The sequence below is a fragment of the Peromyscus californicus genome, unplaced genomic scaffold, assembly GCF_007827085.1.
Source record: "Peromyscus californicus insignis strain IS unplaced genomic scaffold, ASM782708v3 Scaffold_24__1_contigs__length_46423439, whole genome shotgun sequence".
Classification (NCBI taxonomy): Eukaryota; Metazoa; Chordata; class Mammalia; order Rodentia; family Cricetidae; genus Peromyscus; species Peromyscus californicus.
Genome location: NW_026294535.1, coordinates 44,681,480 through 44,700,857, shown reverse-complemented (window position 1 = coordinate 44,700,857; position 19,378 = coordinate 44,681,480). Strand labels below are relative to the sequence as shown.

At 48.2% G+C, this 19,378-nt stretch overlaps 1 protein-coding gene and 1 pseudogene across 5 annotated transcripts in view; one reads left to right on the top strand and one right to left on the bottom strand.

Moving 5' to 3' along the window:
- Positions 1–1,299: 1,299 nt before the first annotated feature.
- The window catches only part of Rnf41 (ring finger protein 41), a 30,970-nt gene continuing 12,891 nt past the window's right edge, over positions 1,300–19,378 (bottom strand). For all 5 annotated transcript variants that reach the window (XM_052753661.1, XM_052753660.1, XM_052753656.1 and 2 more), the window contains exons 3-7: positions 11,721–11,833; positions 6,040–6,311; positions 5,044–5,179; positions 4,395–4,498; positions 1,300–3,400 (exon numbers count right to left, since the gene is read on the bottom strand). In XM_052753661.1, coding sequence (XP_052609621.1) covers positions 3,049–3,400; positions 4,395–4,498; positions 5,044–5,179; positions 6,040–6,311; positions 11,721–11,810 — 954 coding nt within the window. In that variant the 5' untranslated portion in view covers positions 11,811–11,833 and the 3' untranslated portion in view covers positions 1,300–3,048. The remainder of the gene's footprint in view (positions 3,401–4,394; positions 4,499–5,043; positions 5,180–6,039; positions 6,312–11,720; positions 11,834–19,378) is intronic.
- LOC128120137 (uncharacterized) lies at positions 18,664–18,762 on the top strand (annotated as a pseudogene).

Sequence of the window (19,378 nt, the reverse complement as noted above, 5' to 3'; positions counted from 1 at the left end):
AGGGATAGAGAGAAGGCTCAGTGTTTAAGAGCACTGGCTGCTCTTTCATAGGTTCTGGGTTCAAACCCAAGCACACACATGGTGGCTCACAACCAACTATCTGTGACTCCAGATACAAGGGATCCAAAGCCCTCTTTCTGGACTCTATGGGCAACAACCATGCATGTGGTGTACACACACACATACATACATACATACATACACACATACATACATACACACACATACATACATATATACAGGCAAAACACTCATACATATCATCTTTAAAAAATATACACACACACTCTTGGTGGTTTCTCACAGTAGGGAGAAGGTAGTAACAAAAAAATGTTTAGCGAGCCGGGCGGTGGTGGCGCACACCTTTAATCCCAGCACTCGGGAGGCAGAGCCAGGCGAATCTCTGTGAGTTCGAGGCCAGCCTGGGCTACCAAGTGAGTTCCAGAAAAGGCGCAAAGCTACACAGAGAAACCCTGTCTAGAAAAACAAAAAACAAAACAAAACAAAAAAATGTTTAGCAAACGTGTGTGAGCACATGTTTAACATGTGTGTGCTCACCCTAGTTTCCAGGGGGTCAGAGAGGGTGCTGGGTGTCCCGTTTATTACGCTCGACTCATCCCCCAACCTTTTTTGTTGTTGTTTTTTCGAGGCAGGGTTTCTTTGTTTAACAGCTCTGCCTGTCCTGGAACTCGCTCTGTAGCCCAGGCTGGCCTCGGACTCACACAGATCCGCCTGCCTCTGCCTCCCGAGTGCTGGGAATAAAGGCGTGCGCCACCACCGCCCAGCTGTTAAGACATTCTTGACCATGCTCAGTTTTTATGCAGCTGCTGGGATTTGAACGCAGACCTTCATGCTTGTGCAGCAAGAATTCTTACCTCCAGAGCCGTCTCCCTGGCCCAGGAAAGTCCTCATCAGGTTTGAAACAACAGAACAGCTGTTTCAGGTTCCCTCCCACATTTACGCCAGGAGACCCCAGGGAACAGAAGCCTCCCCAGTTTTAGTAGGCTTCTAGATCGAGAATGCTTGCTGGAAAAAGTGGTGCCAGCAAGTCTTCTGTAGTGTTCCCCAAATGCAGGAGCACTCAGGAAAACAATTCAGGCTTCAGGCGCACTCCGAAGAGAATGCAGTGAAGATCACCGGAGGCAGGAGGGCGCAGGACACAAAGCATGTGATATATGCACGACTCTAGACGCAAGTCAGGCTCGGGTACATTACCAAGCAAAGAAGATGGGCAACTGACATGAAAGGTCAAAGCGAGGAAGACTTCTGCATCGGGGATCGATTAAGAAGAATTTAGAGTTGAGTGACAGATTTATTAGTGCAGTGAACACCATGGGCAGCACAACCAGAGAACTGCAGACACCGGAGCAGAGGGGCTCAGAAGCTTCGCTTCCTCATCATCCGAGAGGAAGGAAGGAAGGGACAGTGTGGGCAGGAGTGAAGAAACGCAGTAACCGACAAAATAGAGCAGCCTTTCCAAATTCCTGAGCACAGTGCCCTGGAGCTGGAACATCCAACTTTCCCTCATGGTCCTCAACTACCTAGACCAACAGCCGGCCTGGACTGAAACTCCCAAAGAGAAGCTAGTATACAGTGAGGGGAGCCCTGACCGCACCAACCCCACTCCAGCTGTGCTTTAAAGTCATCGCACCTACCAGTCCTCCTTGCTGACTCTACCAGACACTGCAGGGGTCCAGCAGTGACCCAGAGAGCCCTGATGGACCCCAAGTCCTTAGATGGACTTGGGTTAGGCAGTGTATTCAGCCTGTTTTTGGAGACATAATTTGTATCCCATTTGAAGGTTAGAACCCAGATAAACAGAAGTTTCCTCAGGAAACATGAGAAGAGTTGCCTTCAAAATGCATATGCCAATTCTAGGGTTTCACGCGGAGACTGAGAGGGCGGGAGCAAACTTCTTCCTGGGGCATGGGCACTGGTGCTGGACTGCCACAGCTGAAGTTCCTGTCTCAGATGGGGTGATGAAGGGGAGGGTCAGAGCAGGTATCAGAGCAAAGACTGCTAAAATGCAAACACAGAAACCAGATCCTACCCAGTCCACCCTACCCAGAATCCCCACAATAGGAACAGCAAAAGAAAGGTTTTAAGTTTTGATTTTTTTTCTTTTTTCCTTTCTTTAAAAAAAAAAGTAAATAAATTAAATTGCCAACAGTGTGGCCAGTCTGGAGAGTAGGAGAGCCCTAACCAGGCCATCCTATGGAAACAAAATTGGGTAACAGCAGGGGTCTGTGACTCGCGCAATATGAACCAACAATGCTGAAGGAAATCAAACTAACTACAATCACAGGGCTGGAGAGGGGCCTATGGAGGTCCCATGGACACGCCACACGAGGCGGTACCTGTCCTAGTCAGCAGAGCCAGACAGCAGCTTCCTGCTGAGTGTGTGAACCCAGCGTCTAACCCCCACTCAGCCCTGCCCTAATTATGAAAAAGTGTAGGAAAGAGTTCAAATGGGCACCTCAGTGTCCCACGCTGCACACCCAGCAAGGCCTGCACCTCCCAGGTGGGCTACACAGGGATGTGCTGGGCACAGAGGTCCAATCTTCCCCAAGAGCTGTCAGTGATGACCAGGTCCTGACCTCGCTGGTTACTAAGAGGTTGTGGGCACACCCTTAGCACTTCTGCTGGATGTCTGCGTGGAGTCAGCAAGCCTGCCTGCTCCGATTCCCTGGTTTTGGAAGAGAGGGACAATTAGAGATTCCTCACTCCACCCTGATCCTCTAGGGAAAACAAATTTCTTTGTGCTTTCTGAAAATATTTGGGAACTGGGGATCTCAGGCAGGGGAATACAGAGGTGGGGTTTCTCCACCCACTTCACAGACATGGTGGGGGAAGGAATATGGCCAAAGGCAGGAACTGGGTTCACCTGCTGGAAGGCTGAGCAAAGTGCCCCAGGTCCTTTGTGCCACAAGAGCAGGGAGTGTGTGTGGCTCAACTACACGTGGCACAAGGACAGTGGGAAACTCAGGGCTCGGTGGCTGGAGCAATGGGTTCCAATTCTACCTCTTCCTAACAGCCAGTTGCACGCTCTCAGATCTCCTCCACACCGTGTGCAAAGATCATGACGAGCCCTGGCTCCTGCACCATGTCATCGCCCATGTGCTGGTTCTCGCAGGCCATCACTACAACAGCCTGCTTGCCAGGGATGCGCTTGGCCACGTAGTTCTCATAGTAGCGCCGGTTCATCTGTCTGGTCTCTAGTGTGGCCAGACCCTGGGGCCAGCTGCGTTCATGGGCATTTTCAATCAGCTCGTTGACAATAGAGGCCGGGCAGCCGCTCTCCACCAGGGAGCGCTTGATTACAGCCTGGAGCACAGCGTCAGGGGTGGAGATCATCCCTCCCCAGCGGGTCACTCTTGCTGGCTGTAGGGAGTTCACCCACCTGTGTAGAGGGGTTGGGATGGTCATTCCAGCTCATGCCTGTCTCTGCTTTGGCTTTTTCTCCTAACAGAAATGACCACCCCCTCTGTGGGACAATTGACTTTCTTTCCAGCATTGGTCCAGAGAAACCAAATCTTTCCCTATTTGGTCCTGTCCAGGTCACATCACTCGACATATTCATTCAATTCCACAAGTCTGGACTGTTATTCTTTTTTTTTTTTTTTTGGTTTTTCGAGACAGGGTTTCTTTGTGTAGCTTTGCACCTTTCCTGGAACTCACTTGGTAGCCCAGGCTGGCCTCGAACTCACAGAGATCCGCCTGGCTCTGCCTCCCGAGTGCTGGGATTAAAGGCGTGCACTACCACCGCCCGGCTTGGACTGTTATTCTTTGAAATCTCAGTGCCTAGCAGACTGCAGCAACTGCTCACCCAGGGTGTGCTGAATGAAGAAGTGTGTCCTCCACACTATTGGCTCTTTCTAGCTCCACACTCACAGCTCAGCCTGTCAACTATACAGGCCTCCCATACATCACATCCTTGTTCAGTTGCTTGTTTCTGCTGCATTTCAGATACTTTCTCTGGACACACTGCCTCTCCTCTGGTGGTTTGTTTTTTGTTTTTTCAAGACAGGGTTTCTCTGTGTGGCCCTGGCTGTCCTGGAACTCACTCTGTAGACCAGGCTGTCCTGGAACTCACAGAGATCCACCTGCCTCTGTGTTCTGAGTGCTGGGACTAACGGCGTGCGCCACCACAGCCCGGCTCCTCTGGGTTTTAAATTACCCCTCAGCTAACTGACAAACTGCATTCTCAGGCAGGATTCCTCCTCCATCCACCCCAGTGAACGAGAGATCCACACTGGAACTGAGGGTTTGCTAGTCTTTCTGCCCCTGCCCTTCACCCAACAGTGGCCTGCTCTAGTTCTCTTAGTGCCCTTCTCTGCCACTCTCCTGCTCCTCCTCCTCAGGGCCTTGGGGCCAGGACATGGAGAGACACTCACTCGAGGATCTCGTTGTACTCGATCGTCTCCTCCAGGTTCTGAAGGTTGGGGTTGACGCTGCGGATTGCACGCATATACGCCTTCAGCAGCTGGATATCTCGCTTCTGTTGGGTGGAAGGAGAACCAGAGGGGACAGGTAAGCCAAAGAACAGATCTGAGAATGAGGGTGCTTGGGAGATCTGAGGAACAGGTACTACAAGTTTCTTTGGGAAGACAGAGGAATGCCTTCTCACTCCAGCTGTCTCCCCAGGACTCAGCAGAGTGGCTTCATGAAGAAGGCGAATGAACAGCGTGGGTGGGGGAAGGAAGTGAGGACAGCCCCAAATGACTCTCCACTAAGCTGCAGGCAGAGCATCTGCTCATCCAGGCTGCAGATGAGGACACAGAACGAGGCATCACGGTAGTGCTTGTGATGGGCAGGAGGAGGCTTACAGAGGGGTGGACATGACCCCCCATTTTCTGGGTGCTTGTGACGGGCAGGAGGAGGTTTACAGAGGGGTGGACACGACCCCCCATTTTCTGGGTGCTTGTGACGGGCAGGAGGAGGTTTACAGAGGGGTGGACACGACCCCCCCGTTTTCTGGGTGCTTGTGACGGGCAGGAGGAGGCTTACAGAGAGGTGGACACGACCCCCCATTTTCTGGCCCACCTGTTCTGCCAGCTGGTGCTTGTGCTCAGCGGACGTCTTCTCCAGTTCTGCGATTCGAGTCTGCTGCTGCTGCACCACGGAGCGCAGGTGCTTGATGCAGTTGTGATTTGGCAGCTCGTCTTTGGGCATCTCCAGGCTGCAGTCCAGAGTGGGACAAGAGCGGACAGGCTGTTCAACAGGACATGTGGGCTAACGGCGTATTCTGTGACAGAACGCTGCTCAGCAGCTTTCTGCTACTCACACTTCTAACCATCCTTTCAGGCCTTCCTCTCTTCGCTTTCTTCTCCTGAACATGACACTGGCCTACACTGAACTTTCACCCTTCAAGACTCAGTGCTGTGGAGGACCCCACCAACACCTTAGCACAGGGTCTCCTGTAGCCCAGACTGGCCTCCAACTTGTACCAAGGATGACTTTGAACTTCTGATCTCCTGCCTCCACCTCCCAAGCGCTGGGATCCCAGGTGACCACCATGCTGGCTCATGTGGTGTCGGGGACAGAACCAGCTCTGTGTATACAGGAAAGCAAGCATTCTACCAACTAGAAGAAACACTTCCCCACCCCCACCCCCCACTGCTGTCCTCCTGAGCCTTTCAGAGCCAGCCTGATTCTTAGGATGCCGTTCTAAATTAAGAGGGAAATTGTTGGATTCTCCCTGCACACATATTCCTTCTGAGGAGTCCTGGATCACTGTCCCAGGTACCAGCATTTAATCAACTATCTCCCACCTCACACAGACAGAAAATAGGGCACAAGGGAACACGAGAGGCTAGGAACTGGAGCAGGCAGCCTGACAAAGAGCACACTGGACTGGAGGAAGTCAAGTGCCTCGATCTTCAGTGTTATCAGAGGTCACTGGATTGCTGCCCTCTTTATTTTAACAATGTAAGAGCAAAATGACCATAGTTGGAAAATGAGATCTCCAGGCAGGGAGCCAAGGTCAGAAGTGTCCACTGTCTGCAGGGATGTGAATGGGGTGGAGGGAGGGAATCTCACCCACAGCCCTGTTCACAGGTCACAGGCCGCTTCGGGTTGTGCTCGCAGTCACTGAGGTGGGACATGAGGTTGTCAAGCCGGACAACAGCACTACAGCCAAACACAGCGTTGTCACAGGCGATCTGCAGCTTTGACAGCATGTTCCGCATGATCCGAGGCACTGGGCGCAGGTGGGCGACCGTGACAACGCTGCGGTCTACCGGACACGTCTGCTGCTGAGAGAACCACTGGGTGATGCAGGCGTTGCAGAAAGCATGCTCACAGTGAGGTGCCTGGAGGGGCAGGAGGGGATTAACAGGAGCTGAGAGTCTGGATCTGACAACTACGAAGCCAATCAAGCCTCCCAGCAGATTCTAGGACCAGAGGTCAGGGGTCAGGGGTCATGGGGTCATGGTAAATTATAGATCTATTTTGGGCAGGGCATTTTTGGGTCAGGCATAAGACTTACTTCCTGTGCTCAAGAGTACAAGTGAGTCGTGAGACAAGACAAACAAGCAAAGGTTATGTAACAGTAAGAGACAGATGACACCCCAGGACACTGGAGCGACGAGAAGTTAGTCACCAACTGCTGACAGGACTGCACACACAGTCACTCCTAAGTAAGTCCAGAGGGAGGGAGAGGTAAGCTCTTTCCAGGCAAGGCTGGCCACAGCAGATCCTTACCGAGAGGAGTTTTATACACAGGTCTTGAAGAATGATTTGGATGCAGTTTAGAGGGCAAAGCTTCACTAACCACAGCAGAAATAACAGAGAACAAGAGCTGAGCAGTGGTGGTGCACGCCTTTAATCCCAGCACTTGAGAGGCAGAAGCAGGCAGAACTCCCCAAGTTCAAGGCCAGCCTGGTCTACATAGTGAGTTCTAGAAACCCGTCTAGAAAAAAGAGTATAAGAGCTATTCACAGCAATGCATGTCGGCAGTGCATGGCCTGAGGCAGAAGTCTCTCGAATGCCTGAGGTTGATCCCTAGGACACACACAGCAAGAGGATCTCTGCAAATTGTCTGCTAAGTTCCAGGGACTCCGTGTGTATTCATGAGTACACACACCCCACACACATACACACACACACACTGAATAAATAAGTAAATGTAAAAAAAAAAAAATCCAGGTGTGTGGTGCACATCTGTAATCCCAGCTCTAGGGAGCAGGGCAGGCAGATCTCTTAAAGTTCCATGCCAGCCTGGTCTACATAGTAAGACCTTGTCTCAACAAACAACTGTCCCCCGCAAACCCCTAAACAAATCCACAGGGGCTGGAAAGACGGCTCAGCAGTTAACGGCACTGGCTGCTTTTCCCACATGGCAGCTCACAACAACCTCTAACTCCGTTTTAGGGGATCCGGCAGTTTCTTTTGACATCCTCAGAAACTTAATACATGTGGAATTTCCCCTCTCTCTCTTACACACACACACACACACACATAAAAATTAAAAATATTTTTAAAAATGAAAGAAAAACAAAATACCCAACAACAAAGCTAGTAGCCGGAGTCAGGAAAACTTTGAGAGAGAAGAGATTTCTCTGTGTAGACTCAAGTTCTCCTCTGGGGCTTGTCCTAACCTTTCCACGAGGTGTTGCCCGAGTCACAGTAACTGCTACACCCGGGCTCCTAAACAGGACTAGCACTTTCTATGGAATGACACTGTCCTCAGTTTTAAGATCATGGGGGGGCTCCCAGCACTCAGAAGGTGAAACTGAGGCAGGAGGGTCTCAAGGTCCAGACTAGTTGGATTACATACCCATATTCTGTTTCAAAAACCAAAGCAACCCCTGCCTCTAGCCCTCCCGCAAAATAAAACATATATAAAGATGTACTTTATTTCTTTGAGAAGGTTCCCTGGTCCCTGTGAAGACACTTTCTGGCACCCTGTAATGGGCAACAGTATCTAAGTCAGGTTAACTTTTGACATATTGTGTGTATTTGGGGTGTGCAAGTGCACACGAACCATGGAGCTTCTCCCCTTTCCCATGGGTTCCAGAGAGTAAACTCAGGTTGCCAGGCTTGTGCGGAATGTGCTTAACCACTGAGCCATCTCACGGGCTCAAGTTCCACTTTTTAGAGACCCAAAACCAGGCCTGGGAGGATGGCTCAGCAGGTAAAGGTGTTTGCTACCAAGCACGATGGCAGCAGAGAACCAACGCCCACAGATTGACCTTTGACCTCCACATGTGTCATGGCACACCTGTGCCCATCCACATATATACACAAAACAATAAATAAATAGTAAGTGTAACATGTTCATTAAAAGGAAGTCAAATAAACTAATAAAAAAGCTATCTATGAACAAGTACAATAAAAAAAATTAAACCCTCAGCATATATATTTCTCCAAACTTTTGCCCATGTTTTTTGAAACAAAGTCACATGTAGACTGTCCTGTCCCTGAAATAGCTATGCAGGGAAGGCTGATCTTGAACCCCTAAGTACCACCACACTTGGGTCGTCTTTTTTTGTTTTTTGTTTTTTTCGAGACAGGGTTTCTCTGTATATTCCCGGCTGTCCTGGATCTTGCTCTGTAGACCAGGCTGGCCTTGAACTCACAGAGATCCGCCTGGCTCTGTGCTGGGATTACAGGTGTGTGCCACCGCCGCCCGGCACACGAGGGTCATCTTAAAATCTAAACACACTAAGAAGAAAACCAAACCTGAGGTCTGTCTCCATCTCTAGCTACTAACCCATTTCAAGCTCCCATCATATCCTCTCTGACCTAAATTATTAAGTATGCCTTCCAACTGGTTTCTCTTGCCTCTTATTATCCAGTCTACATTTATCAGTTAGAATGATCCTTTCAAAGTGCAAACCGGGGCTGGGGATATAGCTCAGAGGTAGAAAACCTGCCTAACAAGAACATGATCAAAAAGTGAAAAAGAAAAGAGTGGGCTGAGTCCCTTCCTTCCTTCTCTAAACACTTGCTTTCATCTGTAAGACACTAACCAGAGAGGGGCTGGAGAGAGGGCGCAGGACACAGGTGCCTGCCACCACGCTGATGACCTGAGTTCAATACCCAGGACTCATGTTCTAGGAAAAGAGAACCAGCTTCTACAAGTTGTCCTCTTGACTTGTGTGTCGAGTACATAAACACATGCACACACAAACACACACACACATGCACACATATTCTAAATGTAATTTTAAAATTAGATTTTTAAAGATTTAATTTGCATTTTAAAATGTAATTAAATTACATTAGAAAATACTTTTAAATTTTTATTTGTTTATTCTTTGGTTTTTTGAGACAGGGTTTCTCTGTGTAGCCCAAGCTGGACTGGACTTGCTTTGTAGACCAGGCTGGCCTCGAACTCACAGAGATCCACTTGTTTCTGCCTCTCAAGTCTTGGGATTAAAGGCATGCGCCACCAGGCCCAGCTACTATTTTGATTTCTTTTAAAAATTGTTATTTGTGTGTACAGAGTTGGGGGGCAGGAGAGAGGGCAGGGCAGGGGACAGGCAGGGCAGGGGACTTCTCCCACCATGGGACCCAGGCACTGATCCCAGGTCCCAGATGGCTTGCCAAGAGCTTGTGCCCACTGAGCCATCCCACCAGCACACAAGGGCGGCGTCCACACTGGCCTCCAGCGTCAGGTCCTCCTGCTTCCCCCTCACCAGCCTATCTAACTTCATGAGCCACAACCAGCCTGATCATTTTTTTGAATTCACTTATTTTTATTTTATGTGCATAAGTGTTTGCCAGCATGTCTCTACGTCTCCTCCCACGCTTGATGCTCTCAGAGGCCAGAAGAGGGCCATGGATTCCCTAGAACTGGAGTTACAGGGCTGTCTGTAGGTGCTGAGACTCAACCCTGATCCTCTCAGTCAATGGTCTTAACCACTGAGCCATCTCTCCTGCCCCGACCTTTTTTTTTTTTTCAAATTAGGAAAGAGTTTTTCACACCATACAACTGGACAACAATACAATGTGCAGAAAGTGAGACCTTGGAACACTCAGTCCTAACGGGACGTCCTCATCAAACCCCTCGACACAGGGCTCCGGGAATCCTGAAGAGGAGGTGGAAAGGTTTTAAGAGCCAGAGGATGGAAGACAGCAGGTGTCACGGCCTTCTAGACACAACAGGACTGAGGCATGGGTGAACTCAGAGACGGTGGCAGCATGCACGGGGCCTGGGTCCCAGCCAGATGGGGTCCCAGCAGGGGACATGAGCCCCATTCCCAACCCAGAAGCTATCTCCAGTTGATAACCACTACCAAGGAAAAATTAGTTTTCCCCTTGTCCTTTAAAAATTTTTATCTTTATTATTTTTAATTATGTGTAGGTGTGAATGCCTGTTAGGGGGGACATGTACATGAGTGTAGGTGCCTGAGGAGCAGAGGTTTTGGAACCTCACTAGGCTGGAGTTAAAGGCAATTGGGAGCCACCAGACATGGTTGCTGGTAATCAATCTTGGGTTCTCTGGGACATCAGCGATTACTCTTCACGACTGAGCCATCTCTCCAGCTGCAGCTTGATCTCGTAATCATTTCAATGTATTACCCATTCATAAAAAGTAAACAGTTCAGTGGTAGGACAAGTGCACGCAGGCCCTTGGAAATAGACCAACTACCACGAAGGCCGCCTGCCTACTCCCTGAGGAGGTAAGCACTGGAGACGGGCGGGTGGCTGCTGACTTCAGGCGCACTAACAACCATTCATCCCTCAACAAGTGTCTCGCCTTAAATACAGTGCCAGAAACAGACAATGCCCTGCCAAGGCCGGAGGGCAAGGCCGGGGAACAGGACCCACCCTCGGACCCCTGACACCACCAGACAGTCGCTCCACACACGTCTAATGTGCTTTAATAGCAACAGGCTACAAAGACATAGAAAAGATTCTGGTTCCAGCACTGACAGCCACTGTGGTGGAGTCTGAACTTCATTCTGCTCAACCTCTGCTCCTTTTGGTGGCTGAAAACTGGAGAGAACAGATCAACTCAAAGATTCGAGGGAAGCCCTGTGAATTGTCTAAAAGCAGCAAGTGAGATGGCTTTAACTGGTGCGTCCTGGTTTGGAAAACTGTATTATCGCAATTGGCCGAGTGGCAAAGGACAAACTGGTACTTGCAGAACGAGGGCACTCAGGCTCATGGAGGATGATGTCCCATGAATGTCACTGACAGTGATTAGCCTTACAGTTTGCCTGGCAATTCCCAGCTTCTCAAACCTGTCCCAGGAGAACACAAATGACTCAGAGCCTGGTCCGGCTGGTAATGACCTATTGACCTGGCAGCTTTCACACCAAAATGCAAGGTATATGGCTACACCAAACCTTCCCAGTAGATCCCAGGAAGAAAGCAGAGTGCCCATCTGTCATATGTTAGACTAGAGCCCCAGGAAGGCAGCTGATTGCACAAAGCATCACAGTCCAAGCGCAGCAAGAACTGATCCAGAAAGTCCAGAAGGTCAGTCACGGACAGAACACAGACCTTAAGTTCTTAGAAGAAAAGCAACTACCAAGCCACTGTGGGAAGGAGCAAGAGCTGATTACTGGAAACCACACACATCTCTGTGACCAACTCCAGAACGTCATGATTTTTCTCGTAACCACAAATTCTCCTCTGTACCAAAGCTCTACCGGGCGCAGGAGTGGGCGAAGACCACAGGGACTCTCCTGGGAGTCCCCTCCTGAGAGTGCTTTGGTAGTTTTACTGCCATAGGCTGTCCCCACATGCCTGCACTCAGACCCACTCACCTGCACTGGCTCCTCCAAGACTCCACTGCAGATAGGGCAGATAAGGTCCTCGTCAACATCCCCCTGGAAACGTGTTACATCATACCCCATGTCTCATCACTGAAACCCAGGTCCTGAAAGCAGGAACAGGAAAAAGAGGTCACTTCAGAAAAAGCCACATCTATGTGGTCAAAGCATCACTTGCTGCCCAAATCCATTCGCTTATCCAACAGACATTCTCTGGGAATCTAGTATCTGTCAGGTATGTGAGCAATAAATCCAGGTGGAAGCAGACATTACGTAAGCATGCACATAAATCACAATGCAATCTAAGTGTCAGTGGAGGCTTATAAGGACAGGGCTCCTAACCCAGGCTGGAAGAAGGGAGGGTCCTCAGGGCAGTAAGAGCTGGCTGGGTGTAAGACTGGGACAGCGGAGCATTAGGCCCAGATGGGCTCAGAAAAAGGCTGGCCTGAGGGGTACAAAGAACTGTCAAGACACAAGTCTGAACAGGCGAGCAAGGGCCAGGCCACCAGGAATCCTATGTAGAATTTGGACTTTGTCACAAAGGCCATGAGAGGTCCCAATGACATTTCTCTTTTGTGGTGAGTGCTTGCCTATTGTACACAAGTCCCTGGATTCAATCATCAGCATCAAAAGCAACCTTTACTCCCAGCACTCAGGAAGCAGAGGCAGACTCTGTGAGTTCGAGGCCAGCCTGGTCTACATAGTGAGTTGTAGGACAATCAGGGCTACATAGTAAGCCCTTGTCTCAAAAAACCAAAACCAACAAACAAAAAAAACCCCAAGGTGTCAACAGGGGAGAGACTGGAGACAAGAAAAAAAACTATAGGTAGGCAATAAGAATCTGAACTAAGTGCTTGTGATGGGGAGATGAATTCAGAAGAACAAGGACAGAGAATAGCAATGTCATGCCCTGCCTTTAGCTTCTACGGTCAGTGAACAATGTCTACGGCTTCTCTGTATCACCCAACCGGTGGGCTAATAGGGTCAAGAGTACTTGATCCTGGAGCAGCTGACGCATCAACCTGTGGTACTCTTGAAGAGACAAGTCAGATCTCAGGAACTTAGGATCAGACCACCCAGGAATAGTTTTCTAATTTATTACTAGTGTGTAGGACGGGGCACACAAGCCACAGTACATACATGGAGGTCTGTGGTGGTTTGAATAAGCACTATGCCCTACAGGCTCAGGTATGTGAACACCTGGTTGCCTGTTGGCGGTGTTATTTGAGGACAGTTGCACCCCATTTCCTGTTCTCTGCCTGCTCCTGTTCATGCCAGCAAGCCCAAGGCCTTCCCCACCACTATGGACTCTCATCCTCTGGAACCTTGAGCCAAAACAATCCCTTCCTTGAGTTGTTCTTGGTCATGGTGTTTCATCACAGCAACAGAAAAGTAACTAGACAGTTATGTTTGGTAATTTACACCCTCCTGAATTTTTAAAAAGTTTATATAGAAGCAAAATACCATCTTAGCATCACCTAGGATGTCTGTCAGGGAAGAATGAATTAAGAACAGAGCGTTGCAAGACAGTGTCTACACACCCATAACCCGGCACTCAGGAGGCAGAGGCAGGGGGATCATGTCAAGCCGAAGGCCAGCCTGCTCCACATAGTCCCAAGCTACAAGCTACAGAGTGACTCTATCTCAGAACCAAACACGAGGCTGGGGAGGCGGCTTAGGAGGAAGAGTGTGTAAATATGAGGACCACGCTGGGAGGCAGAGATGGGGTCCCGGGGTGAGCTCCGAAGCTCAGTGAGAGATCCGGGCTCAGAAATTAAGGGAACAACAGGGGAAAACTCCGGTCTCTACACACATGCTCACATGCATGCACACACAGTAATCAAAGAGCCAGTCAAGGTTCATGCTTAGCTCAGTAGGAGTGTCTGGCTGGCACATTCATGGCTGTTCAATCCTCAGCATAACAGAAACATGAAAAATAAGAGTTTGTTAAAAAAAAAAATCCTGCTTGCTGCAGACTTGGGCGTAACACAGTGTAGACTGCTTGCCTAGAGTGTGTGGATTCAGTGCCTGACACTAGGAAAGGAAACCTGTCTAGCATGTGCAGTGACACATTCCTTTATTCCTAGCACTTGAGAGCCTGAGGGAGGTGTCTTGCCACAAGTTCAAGGCCAGCCTGAGCTATATATACAGTGAGTTCTAGTCTACCCTGGGTCACAGAGAGACCTGCTGTGGGATGTTCTGTATGGCAAATATGTTGCTGATTAGTCAATAAATAAAACACTGATTGGCCATTGGCTAGGCAGGAAGTGTAGGAGGGACAAGGAGGAGAATAAAGCTGGGAAGTGGAAGGCTGAGTGAGAGAGACACTGCCAGCCGCCATGATGAGAAACAGCATGTGAAGATGCCGGTAAGGCATGAGCCATGTGGCAAGGTATAGATTAATAGAAATGGATTAATTTAAGCTGTAAGAACAGTTAGCAAGAAGTCTGCCACGGCCATACAGTCTGAAACCAATATAAGTCTCTGTGTTTACTTGGTCGGGTCTGACAGGTGAGAGAGATTTGTCCTGACTGTGGGCCATCATAAAAAAGAACAAAAAACACCTTCTTAACCTATAGTGTGTGTATGTGTGTGTGTATAACCACTCTAGCTATCCTGGAACTCCCTCTGTAGACCAGGCTGGCCTCAAATTCACTGAGATCCACCTGCCTCTGCCTCCCAAGGGCTGGGATTAAAGGTGTGCACCTCCACTGCCCAGTCAAAATTCTTTTTTTGTAGGTGGCCGTCTTGTACACTGTAGAATGCTATTTATTTATTTATTTATTTATTTATTTATTTATTTATTTATTTAATGCTGAATGCGTTTATTGAAGGAGGGAGGAGGTCTTGAATACAGGCTTACAGCACAATAGCAGAACCCCGGAGGGCAGAAGTTCGATACTGATGTTTTACAATCTTGCATCTAAGCTGTTAACGCCCATTATGCAGGGTTAGGGAAGGATCTTCCCTTAAGCATTCAGGAGGACACTGTAGAATGTTAAGGACCTCTGATCTTTATCCACCAGAAGTCTATAGTATTTCCCAAATTGTGACAACCAAACACCTTTCCAGATACTGAGTGGAAAAAACTATCCTTGGTTGAGGACCACTGTTCTAGGAAATGATGAAGTCGGCATCCCGGGGCATGACACAGGCCTTCTGGCACAGATAAAAGAGCAGAAAGCAGAACACAAAACAGTCTGCACCAGGACACAGAGCAGTGACAGTGTTGCTTGCCCAGCATGCGTTAAGCTCCAGTTCAATCCCAACGCTGCTCAAAATAGCAAAACAAACAGAAGTCAAAAACAGCTTAGTGCTGCATCATCCACACACTCAAGAGACAGAGGCAGGTGAACCATGAGTTTGCAGCCAGGCTGGGCTTCACTGTGTCAGTGAAACCTTAAGAAACAAAAAGCATGCCTGGTGGTGGTGAGGCACACCTTTAAGAGGGTGAGAGTCAGTGCTAGACGGTCTGGCACACTCACTGTTACAGTTAGAATTAAGCCAAAGCTTTGGTGCCCACTGACAGATTTCCTTTATGAACATAATTTGTGTGTTTTAACTTTTTATTTTGATGATTCTGACTTATACCCTTCATCCTGATTCTCAAAGTATTTTTGAAATTGTATTTTATTTTATGTTTGGGTGTTTTGCCTGCATGTATATATGCATACCACATGCATGCCTGGTGCCCACGGAGGCCAGAAGAGGGCGTTGGAGCCTTTGACTCCTTTGGAACTGGAGTAACAGATGATTGTGAGTCACCATGTGGGAGCTGGGAAACAAACCCAGATCCTCTGAAGAGCAGCCATTAACTGAGCCATCTCTCCAATCAATTCTCAAATTGTCACATTAATAAGTTTCTCTATAAAAATATGTAAGTGGATATATTTTAGCTGAGCATGGGGCCTCACACATGGTACACAGAACACACGCAGGCAAAACATCCACACACACAAAATAAAAATGGACATCTCTAGAGGGAAAATTCTGAGAGTAATGTTTAGACTTGACACCTTCTAAAGTAAACTTTGTTCTTTCACAATTTCATACATTTTTCTCCTACCCTGGCAGCTCCCCCTCCTCCCTACAAATCTCCTTCCCCTATTTATTAGTTTAGTTTTGTTTAGTGTCCCACAGAGCTACAGTACAGCTCTCTGTGTGACCTTCAGTTTGGGACAACTCACGAGACTGGTGGGCTGGTTCACCAGTGAACACACAACTAAACACTATGCCTTCTCGTCTCCCCAGTCTACCGGCTGCTAACAGATCCGCAAGTGGGGCCCTGTAAGCCCCTCCCCTCCACAGCTGACTGTTAGGAGGGTCTGGATGGTTGACACCTTTATCTCTAAACACTTTACCTCATATTTCCTGCAAAAATATTCCTATATAAGGACAGTAAACTTACCAAAATAAAAAAACTGATGTTAAAAGCTATTAACTGGGGATTGGAGATTTAGCTCAGTGGTAGAGCACTTGCCTAGCAAGCACAAGGCCCTGGGTTCGATCCTCAGCTCTGGAGGAAAAAAAAAAAACCTATTAACTGGCCGGGCAGTGGTGGCGCACGCCTCTAGTCCCAGCACTCGGGAGGCAGAGCCAGGCAGATCTCTGTGAGTTCGAGGCCAGCCTGGGCTACAAAGTTCCAGGAAAGGTGCAAAGCTACACAAAGAAATCCTATCTCGATAAACCAAAAACAAAAAACAAACAAACAAAAAAAGCTATTAAATTATTTCAATTTTGCCAGATATTCCAATATTATCACTTTTACTGAAAGAATATACAATTTTACACATGGCAATGAGTTGTCAAGAATCTTTAAATTCTTTTAATCTAAAATAAAGTCCTTCAGCCCAGCAGTGGTGGCATACACATTAAAGTTTGAGCCTAGTCTGATCTATAGAGATTGTTCCAGGACAGCCAGGGCTACACAGAGAAACCCTGTCTTGAAAAACAAAAACAAACAACAACAACAAAAATCTGGCCAATAAAATAAGAACACCTCTCAATTTGGGTTTGTCTGATATTTTCTCAAGACTAAACTACGGTTATTTGGGGCAAAATACCAAGGAAGTGATATGTGAATTCAGCAAAAGAGACCAAGAGCAGAACTGCTGGTCTGGACTGACCTCTGAGATACTGTGTGGCACCTTGGCTCAAGGCTGGCTGCTAAATTTCTCTGCTGTGGGGCTACTACTTTTCCCTTGGTAATGAATGACCCCACAAAGAGACACTTGGAGTGTGCGCACATCTAAAGAATTCTATGTAAGAAGTTGAAATGAGCTGGGCATGGTGGCACACACCCTTTGATCCCGCCACTCAGGAGGAAGAGGCAGAGGGACCTCAGTTCGAGGCCAGTCCCACAGGTCTACACAGCAAGTTTCAGGAGAACCAGGAAGGGCCTGTACAGTGAGACCCTGTCTCAAAAGAACTGACATGACCAATTTTCTGGGTTTTGTGTTTTGCTACTTTTTTGTTTGTTTGGTTTTGGTTTTGGGAGACAGGATTTCTTTGTGTAGCCCTGGCTGTCCTGGAACTCACTCTGTAGCCCAGGCTGGCCTCGAACTCACAGAGATCCTCCTGGCTCTGCCTCCCGAGTGCTGGGGCTAAAGGTGTGTGTCGCCACCACCAGCTGCTTTGCTCTGTGTTTTTCTTTTTAAACCTGCACTGGTGTTCTGCCTGTATGTCTGTGTGAGGATTGGATCCTGGAGTTACAGACAGGCATGAGCTGTCATGTGGGTGCTGGGAATTGAACCCAGGTCCTCTGGAAGAGCAGCCAGGGCTCTTACCCACTGAGCCATCTCTCCAGCCCTTTTGCTGTGTTTTTAAGACAGGTCTCAAGTAATACACAGGAGAGCTTTGAACTGGCTCCGTAGCAGATCACCTTGAACTCTTGATCTTCTTGCTTCTGCCTCTCACGTGCCAGGGGTGTGGACATGTGTTACCACACACAGCGAGTTTCCCGTTTTGTGGTTTCTAACTTGTAAGAGGGTATACAAAGGCAAACCAGCAAACTAACCTCTGACTTTCTTCCCCTGTTCCCTGGTCAGGGCACTAAGCACATGCCGGCAGGCCTCCTGTTCAGTGCTGGGGGCTGGGTCTGGGGTTTTGTGCAACTGAGCGACACTCCCAGGTCCTAAGCCTCGACTAGTTTTGCATTTCCCTCGTGACTGGAAGTTTGCATGGCCGCCAGTTCTTCCTGGTCAAACTGCTGCGGGTAAAGCGCTGCTTTTTGGTTTTGTCTTGTTTTTTAGCACACAAACAAATCTCTTTCCTGAAGGAGGTACAGGTTCCCGGGGATCAGATACCATCTTCTGTCCTCCTTGAGTACCATGCTCACACATGGTATACAAACACACAAACATACACTTTGAGTACCACGCTCACACATGGTATACAAACATACACTTTGAGTACCACGCTCACACATGGAATACAAACATACACTTTGAGTACCACGCTCACACATGGAATACAAACATACATACACTTTGAGTACCACGCTCACACATGGAATACAAACATACACCTTGAGTACCACGCTCACACATGGTATACAAACATACACTTTGAGTACCACGCTCACACATGGTATACAAACATACACTTTGAGTACCACGCTCACACATGGTATACAAACATACACTCAGGCAAAACACTCATACACACAAAATACTTTTTTGTTTTGTTTTGTGTGGAACTCACTAAGTAGACCACAGAGATCCACCTGTCTCTGCTTAGGATTAAAGGTATACACCATTATGTCCAGTTAAAATAAATTTAAAACAGAAACAAAAAATAGCTCATGAAGTTGGGAGGAAAAGTGGAGGAATAGAGAGGAACTGGAGGGAAACTGGGGTGTGTGTGTGTGATCAAAACACATTATATGCACCTATGAAATTCTCAAAAAAATCTATCAAGTTAGAAAAACTTACTTTTTATGCTCACTCTGGCAGCACATATACTAAAATTGAAACAATAAAGAGAAGATGAGCATGGCCTTGTGCAAGGACTTGTGAAAGTGTTGTTTATTGTGTATGTGTGTGGATATAGTGTATATGTGTATGGAGGTCAGGGGTCAACGTCAGCGTCTTTCCTCCTTCACTGTTTTTTTAATTAATTAATTTTGTCTTTATGTGTCCTGGTGTCTGACCATCACGTCTGTCTGTGCACCACACGCATGCAGTACCCAGAGGCCAGAAGAAGGTGCTGGATCTCCTGGAACTGGCCTTACAGGCAGTTGTGACCCACCACGTGGGTGCTGAGAAATGCTGAGCCTCTTTGGCCCTTAAGTTTTTGGGTTTTGGGTTTTTTTTGTTGTTGTTTTTGTTTTTTTGAGACAGGGTTTCTCTGTGTAGTTTTGGTGCCTGTCCTGGATCTTGCTCTGTAGCCCAGGCTGGCCTTGAACTCACAGAGATCAGCCTGCCTCTGCCTCCCAAGTGCTGAGATTAAAAGCATGCACCACCAACTACCCAGCCAAGCCCTTAAGTTTTGAGAAAAGTTCTCTCAATGAACCTGGATGGCCAGCTGTCTTTGGATTCACCTGTCTGTCCCTGTGAGGCCCCAGGGTAACAGGCACCAGTTCAGTCATCGTGCCTGGCTTTGACATGGGTGCCAGAGATCTGAACTCAGGTCCTCACGCTTGTCTGGTGGGG